We start from the raw sequence: 8,343 nt of genomic DNA on the forward strand, positions 1-8,343 counted from the left end.
TAAAAACCAAAATTACAATAACTGATCCATAGATGGCGCCAGTAGCTTAATTTTTTTTTTCAGCCATTCGTATCTTATCTCGTTCATTTGCTCTTAGGCAATTGAGGAAGATGGTTCTGCAGTTAAACCATCGAAACTAGTCCTGCGAAATTTACAAATATTACGCTGATTCTTGTTGTTTGACTTCTCCAATAATCATAATAATTGGTTAACTAACATAAGATACCTTAAAAATGTTTCGAAAGAAAAATTTACAGTTACCTGCTATAAACCTTTTAACATCATCTTAAAGCAGATTTATTTCTAGGCTAATCTTCTAGACACTTTTCGAAACTATGTCCATTATTTATTTTGTCTTTAATCTTTTGCTGGACAATATTTTTTGATAAAATATGAAGCGGTAACTCGAAAAACCGAAGAGAATTCTTTATCAGTTTGTTATAAAGTTATAAATCCATTTATGCGACTTACTGCTCCAATTCCATCTGTTGTTATTGAAAAAGCGGTAGTTTCAAATCAGTGAGGATGTGTTTAAAAGCATTGTATATATCTAGTCCTTTCTTTCAAAAATCCAACAATTCTTCTTCTGATGTATAATCTTTAAAAATCTACCAACAACAATATGCAGTTGTATACCGTCATTTATATCTGTCGATTCATAAAACTGAAGAGAAAAAGAAATTCTCTTAATATCGTTATATCCAATATTTTCACTCTTTTTCTCAGTCTGCAGCAACACAGAATTTTGAGTCAAATGCAAATCTCTAACTGCAGCAAAAATTTCAGTCTTGTTCTCAAAATCATTAAAAAGTAAATATGCTTATTCCAAGAAAGTTTCTTTAGGAATTCCTCATTAGAAAATAGTTTAAATTTGTTATTAAGTGATATACTTTAAATGATGCAATGGTTATTGCTACTGATTTGCCCATTGGCTTTTTAAAAATATTTTGTTGAGCTTCTAATGCTCTTCTAAATCCTTAATTTTATTTTTTTTCACCAGTCATTCTTTTGTAGATACGCTATTATTTAAAGTTTAAAAAATGCCTGCCCAGATAACTCTTTTTAGTAACATCTACGAAGGCATTGCATAGTAAACAAAAACATTTATCTTTCATCATCATAAGAAACTATTCAAGGTTCCCACTCTCCATGAAATTAATAAAACTTCAATTATATGGTTTATTACTCATTTTAATGGCAATAAAAGTACAAAAGAAATGTACGAGTACATAATTTTAATTTAAAACATAGAAACAAGAAACCTTGACATTTTTTCTAGACACTCAAATACAATGTTACCAATATGGTGAATATCCAGTGCAGGATTTACGTATAAGCTATACAAGATATAGCTTAGGGCCCCCGCTTTCTTGGGGGCCTCCCAAAAAAACTCTCTAGACATCCAAAAATCATATTTGGCACTGCCATATTATATGTGGATTTATAAAGGGCCCCATATCTCAAATAGCTTAGAGCCTTATCAAGACTAAATACTAAACAAGAAACACAGGAATGCCAACTTCTGTCTTGTTACACTGAGGATTAAAACAGGACACACCGAGGATTCCGAGAGATGGGTTCTTGGATATAGAAAGCGGATGACAACGTGTGAATCCATAAAGTCGTTCTTCTTTTCGTTCGACAGCTGGCCCGGAAAGCGAATTATCAACGTCGCCTATCGTATTTTTAAAGGTGTCGCTACTTTTTTTTTTTTTTCCTGTGCTCACTACTATGTTACAGTTGAGAGTTAAATTCGTCTGCTACCGACAGTGATTGACCAAAAATGGCTCCAATCTATCTGATTATACTTTCAAAAAAATAATGCATTCAATTTTTTTTTAAGTGCAGTGTTTTCCTAATAGTCAATTAGTAAAAACTAACTGTAATTCCTTCAGTTATAAGGTCTATCGCGATCGACTTGTGGGCCATTTCCTGCTTCAGAACCCCGATTGATTTCGATTGATTCCGATTCCGATTGATTCTGTAAAAAGCAATCTCCTTTTTTAGAAAGTATTTATTAATCAAGTTAACATTTCACAATAGTGCGCTACTCAGTGCTCGTCACTTAATTTATTAATCTTAGAAACGTTTTAATAAGCTGATGTTTCACTTTTAGTTAGACAAAACTGTGAACATTTCGATTTTTAATTTACATATGACTCTGAATGTTTAGGGAACTTGAACTCGGTATTTAAAATTAAATATCTCGGTTAATTTTTGTTGTCCGGGTGTAAATCATTTTACTCTCCTTTTGTTGCGATGAATATATAATTTTACAAAATATAGTTATAAAGTTCGGAAGACCATATAAAAAGTTAGATTACCTAATATTCATAAAATTGATTTTTTAAGATTTTAAATTCCAAAATATGAATATTTGTTTCTTTTAAAAGGTTTTTGTTATTGTATATATGTATATTTGTTGTTTTAAAACTTTTTCATCACATCGAAGTATAAATCAATTTGAAATTTTAAAGCCTTTTCATGTATCAACAACAATTTTCGAAACTTAAATTAATTACAACATCCTTTCAGATTTGTAAATTTTGTTGCTTAGCGATTCTATTGGCCTCGAAAGATTAAAAAATGAGCAGGTGTTTCCTCTTCATTAAGCGTTTTGTCGCACTAAATTTGGTTGGAGTACTTGATCTTGAGTCGAAAGCTCAACAGATAGCATGTGAATCGATAAAGCTGGTGAGGCAGCAGTTCATTTATAAGTCGGCACTGATGAACGAATTTTCTGGTTGTTTTCTAACAACAGGTAAGTTGCGTAATAAAATATTTCTTTTAAAAATATCTCTACACTTGTATTTTTTAAAGTATTACATGTACTTTTACTTTTTTTATCTTGTTTTAAAAATAAAATTTTAAATATTGAGACATATCTTAAAATGTTAAGTTTTAATTTCTAAATAGATTTGAAACTGAGATTTCTCATCCAGATAAAACGTTATGGAAAGAAAATATATTTATTTAGATTTTTAGTGTTCCTGGTTTAAAATACGGCAATGTTATTACCAAGCATTTGGCGCTTTAGTATAAATAAAAAATAGATTGACAGAAGTGATTTGTTGACTTTATTTGTTCTTATATTAGCTAGAATATTTAAAGACTTTTCTTTCTTTTGTATATTTATATTTTCCATATTCTAAAGAGAGTTTCTAATATTATAAGTGAAATAATTATAGTAATTTCCTATGTAGTTGTAGAAAGGACATTTCTACTTCATCCCGAAACCGCATGAGAAATTTTTTAATTTTACAAGCTGAATTTTTATAAAATTTTGATATGAGCCTTCCCTGTATGTCCCGTGCAATGAAAATAAAGCCATGACACGTCACAGTATGGTGTGTATTGGTGTATTTAATTATGGCAAAGCACACTAGGGCTATCTGCCTAAGGGTGAGGGATGCCTTCGTGGAGGACTTTCTAAGGGAAACTGGCTCGTATACACGTTACACATGGGGAAAACCACGAAAACACCCATGCAGCCAGCCCGTTCGCGGGATTCGAACCTCGGACCGAACTACCAGTATTCAGCGACTTTACCGCTCGACCGCTGGTGGGCCGTCACAGTATGACGTCACAACTTATCATGGCCGCTTCCATAGGCGAACTTCTGGTAGCTTTCGTTTATTGGTGTTGTCTGCATATTAGCTATACATCACTGAACTAATTTTAAAACTTAACATAATTCATTTTCTACTTACTGTATAAAAGATTCGCAAGGATTGCAAATAACTGCTTCAAATTTAAAAAGCTGAGTACTTGAGAATGCGTGAATAATAACTACAAGACAACTGTGCACATGGTAAAACCTGGAAGACCAGTGAAACTTTCAATGGTATTTTATGCAGAATATGCTTAAAGACACTTTCCTAAGCCTACCGACGTTGATATTTGCTCTCAAAGTTAGTGTCATTTTATTTAATAATATGTTTCGAAGTCTTATCCGTGAGCTCCAGGGTGCCCATGATAAGTCGTGACGTCACCTTGCTGACATTTTATTGGCTTCACTTTTGTCAGTCATGGTTACTCGATCTATTCTAACATCCTTGTAGACAACCACATACATATAAAAATAAAAATAGAATACTGCCATTGGTGAATTTATAAAAAAAAGTATGCTAATCCTTCTATTATATTAATAAATCGGTTTTACCAGTTTATTAAAAAAACAGTTATATAGTACATCAATGATAAAAATTAGAAGTTAAAATGAAAAACTTATATTAAATTGTATATAATACCCGTATAATACATTATGTACGTACTTGTAAGGGTATTGTGCCAACTAGCGATTTACCGAATTTCGTTAGTTAATCAGCTTTATAAGTGGACGGCGCTACCTCTTTATTAGACTATTTTGCTTGTGAAAGCAATGTTTATGCTTACGTTTCTTTCACGTGCAATTTTTTTCTTTGAATTAACGAAAAGTTTCTAAAATGCTGTCTTCGAATCTTTATTATTAATTTACTCTCAAATAGAAATCCCTTTTTTTCTTTCACGTTTACATTACAAAGAGTTGAAATAAGGAAATAACTGTTAGCTCAATCGGCAAAAGTATTTAATTTATTTCTCTTAAATTCATCATCCTCTTTCTTTTTTAATACTCTGCTTAAAACAAATTGTTTGTAAATAGGTTTTGAAACAACTAAATATAGCCTTACAAAATAGGGTGTATTTTATCCTACCTCTTATCTGTTTCATTCACTATATGAGCGAAATTCTGTTTATAATCTATATCCATAACATTTATGGCCTCATTTTTTAGTTATATTAATATCGAGTACTTTACTGAAACATTTAAACCAGATAATCTTAATTTTAAAAAATCACTCTTTTTTTTTTTCACACAGTGAAAGTTTTTTTTTTTTTTTTTTTTTTTTTTTTTTTGCGCAGTATAAAACACAGCAAAAGAAATATTTTTCAAAACATAAAAATTATTAATATTAAATAATAATAAATATGATTATGTAAACTTGAATAAAATGGTGGAAGAAAAAAATGTGTAAAAACAGCAATTTTAGTGGCGACACCTATCTATCCGTTAAGTAACTATACGGTTAAGTAAGGTAAATCGCCTATTCGGAGAATACTTCTACAAGAATATGTTAAAATCACTTAAGAAGAAGTTTATTGCAAAGTGAGCATCCCAAGCGCCTTTTCTATAGTTCATTTAAAAATACATAGTATTAAAAATATCACTTATTAAGTCAAGGAGCAAAAGATTATAAAAAATTTATGGTTTAGGTAGAATATACATTATATAAAATAAACATTTTGTTAAAAATATAAAATAAATAAAAGATAAAATTATTAGCAGTACGTTATTTACTAGAGTAAACTGGTGTGCAAATAAAAATTAAAGATATCTTTCAAGATATGGCAATGGTAACTTGTGAACGCGCACTTTTGGCATGAAAAGTTTCTTATGGATTAAATATCTGGCAATTCCGCTTAGCAGGAAAGAGGTTTTATTATTATTTTAGTATTATTTTCGTTATTGTTATTTTTACTGATGTCGTCGTATTGGAAAAGCAGCCAGTTTTGCCTAACTTAAAATGTTGCACTGAATATGATTCCTTTCCAGTTAAATCATGTACAGCTATTAAAATACAATATTTTTTCTCAGTTTTCAGGTTTAAAATGAAGTCCGTGTGCTGCATTTTGGTGGTGGTGTCTTTCTGCCTGGTCGGGGCTCTTGCCAAGACACAGTGCGAAGAACACAGAGAAAGGGAGCTTAAATCCAACACCAAAGTTAAGCTTGTTCCAAAATGCGACGCAAATGGCGACTACGAAGCTCTCCAGTGCTTCGAAGGTTCTCCTTTCTGCATGTGCTGGAGGCCAGACGGTAGCCACATCACGGACCCGTCCAAGCACATCAAGACTTGCGTCTGCCATGTCCACCGAGACAGAGAAGTAAACAAGTGTAAGTAAATGGAGTTTATTCCTTCAAGATCTTTGCGCAGGCGCATTTAAGCGAATGATAGAGTATAATCTTGTTTTTATTCGCTGGTATTATAACTTCTGAAGCATAAAACTAATTTGGACTTTGACATAAAATTGCTTGTCCTCGAACCCAACAGCTGATGATAAGAAATTAACTCATCGCCACTGGTTTTTGTTTAACTACTCAGATATAAAATGAAAATTAATACAAAAACTTTACTATACTTGTGGGAAATACAACTAAAACTTGGAGCAAATAACAGACAATAATAGCTTTTTGCTGATTAACGTTCTAAACTTACCGAATTCCGTTAGACTTTATTAGTTCTAAATTTCCACTCTGCAAGCGGATTTTTGTGGCTGAACAGTAGCACTCCGGCACAACTTCAGTTATTTCCTCGGTTAAGATTGCATCCTAGTTTTAAACCATACCGTTTGCTATAAACTTTCATAAACCTCTGGTTTAGTATAGTATAGTGATGAGACAGTGCATATAGATGGGAGGTTCTAATCTTTCCTCTACTGGCTAAGTGTGTAGGAACCTTGTGAACTGGTAAGCGAATTATCGCTTTAGTTCGGGAACAGAAACGTAAACTCAAGATGGGTTAATTACCCTTTATTTCTCAAAATAAGAATTGTACAGCCGACTCTTTTCTTAGATCGTACAGAAAGCCTCCACTTATAAGTTCAATACGAAGCATTCCATAACTTCACTTGAAGCACTCCTAGTAATATTCGAGAATGGATTTATTAACTTAGATCTCTTTTTAGTAAGAAGCCTATCAGCGGCGGAGTGGTAAAGTCGCTTAACCATCGTAAATCGACCTTGGTTCGATTCTAGACAAAAGGTTGATTGCATGGATGCTTTCGTGGTTTTCCTCATTTTTGACGTGAATACAAGTCCTTTAGCAGTTTCCTTTAGAAAGTTATCCCCGAAGGCATCCTCCCTTTTAAGTACGTAGCCATCACGTGCTTTTCCGTAATCAAGCAACCCAAACCTTTATTAATACGCATCAAATGTCCGAAATACGCCATTTATATCATCATGCCATTATCAAACTTATAGAGTGGCATTTGGTTCCGTTTAATTAACGGTTCCGCTTTGCCTACAACAATATTCGTTATTAATTTTAGTGGTATTTAGGAAAGTATAAGTAATTATTCATATCGTTGCAAATTTTGCATATAAAGATGTGAAACGCTCTGCATTTGACTTGTAAGGTCACGTTTAGTTCTTCAGAACCAGTTATTTTATATTAATTAGCTTTTCTATCCTATTTACCTGGCAGAATACTAAATATCTACAAATAATTCTAAATATCTCAATCAATTTTTGTCGTACGAGAGTCAGACTTTTGTGTTTTATTTTCTATAACGAGAGCAAACTTTTCCTAAATGTAAGTTTGGTGCCGGTTATATAAAATGTATAAAAGTTAGATTTTGCATTTTATATGAGGTTCACTCTTTTTAATTTATAAATACAAAAACATGAATTTTTTGTCATTTAAAATATTTTTGTAACTGGATATATATAGACCAACGGTTGCTAAAATAAAAACGGGTAAGGACTTTTATGGACATGGTGTATATTTTTAAGCAACAGAAAGAAGTCCAGTTCAGGTTGAAATCCCGATGAATGAATTGGCTGCTAAGAAGCTTCCATGGTTATCGCTATGTGTAGCGTGAATAAGGGATACTTTTCCTTATAAAGTCTTCCACGAAGACATCTCTTCCCTCAGTCAAATTGCCTTCGAGTGCTTTGATGTCATCTAAAAAATGCATTCCGAGTCGTTCTTTATACTTTGTGAACACTTTACCACTCACTTTTCAGCTATGAAAGACAATATTAGCTGCATTACATTTTTAATTGGTTCAGTACCTTCAGAAGTTAAATTTTGTTAACTATGTGGGTAATAAATGGTAAATTTACTTCCTTTTCTCTTCTTCAGCTAAAAAGGGACTCATTGGCAATTTTGTTCCCCGATGCGAAGAAGATGGTACATACAGCCGCAAGCAATGCCATGGATCGACCGGCCTCTGCTGGTGCGCCGATGAGAATGGAAAGAAGGTCTCCGAACCCGTCAGAGGAAAACTTGACTGTTGATCTGTCATAAAATATTAAAGTGTATTAAATTATACTTTTAGATGAAAAAGTGTTTCAGTCGATCTTAAAAAAAGTTACATAACCCAAGCTGACTACTCTCTACGTATACCTATAACCTTATTCTCTAACGTTTTTATATCAGTTTCTTCAAATTATGAGCATAATTATCAGAAAAAGATAGATGTTATATTTTAGATTACAACATAAGAGTTGTAATATCGAAGAGCCCCAACTTGTCAGCATCTGTGGTAGTGACTGCTACTAAGTGTGAATTTACACAGAAACGT

General features: G+C 32.5%; 1 protein-coding gene across 1 annotated transcript; it reads left to right on the forward strand.

Annotated features, from left to right (window-relative positions):
* Nucleotides 1-2,616: 2,616 nt before the first annotated feature.
* On the forward strand, nt 2,617-8,105 carry LOC146998133 (U20-hexatoxin-Hi1a-like). Its single transcript, XM_085813490.1, has 3 exons — nt 2,617-2,761; nt 5,636-5,932; nt 7,902-8,105. Exons 1-3 carry the CDS (start codon nt 2,728-2,730, stop codon nt 8,054-8,056), a joined length of 486 nt encoding a protein of 161 aa, XP_085669616.1. The 5' UTR covers nt 2,617-2,727; the 3' UTR covers nt 8,057-8,105.
* Nucleotides 8,106-8,343: the final 238 nt, after the last annotated feature.

This window comes from Stegodyphus dumicola, chromosome 3 (genome assembly GCF_044657685.1).
Source record: "Stegodyphus dumicola isolate Sdum_Otavi_A_Nest chromosome 3, ASM4465768v1".
Taxonomy (NCBI): domain Eukaryota; kingdom Metazoa; phylum Arthropoda; class Arachnida; order Araneae; family Eresidae; genus Stegodyphus; species Stegodyphus dumicola.

Excerpts from the sequence above, each read along its gene's own strand:
- LOC146998133 (XM_085813490.1), top strand. The coding sequence starts at position 2,728 with ATGAACGAATTTTCTGGTTGTTTTCTAACAACAG. Across the intron at positions 2,762-5,635 it reads TGGTTGTTTTCTAACAACAG|TTTTCAGGTTTAAAATGAAG; the intron begins GTAAGTTGCGTA and ends ATTTTTTCTCAG. Across the intron at positions 5,933-7,901 it reads AGACAGAGAAGTAAACAAGT|CTAAAAAGGGACTCATTGGC; the intron begins GTAAGTAAATGG and ends TCTCTTCTTCAG.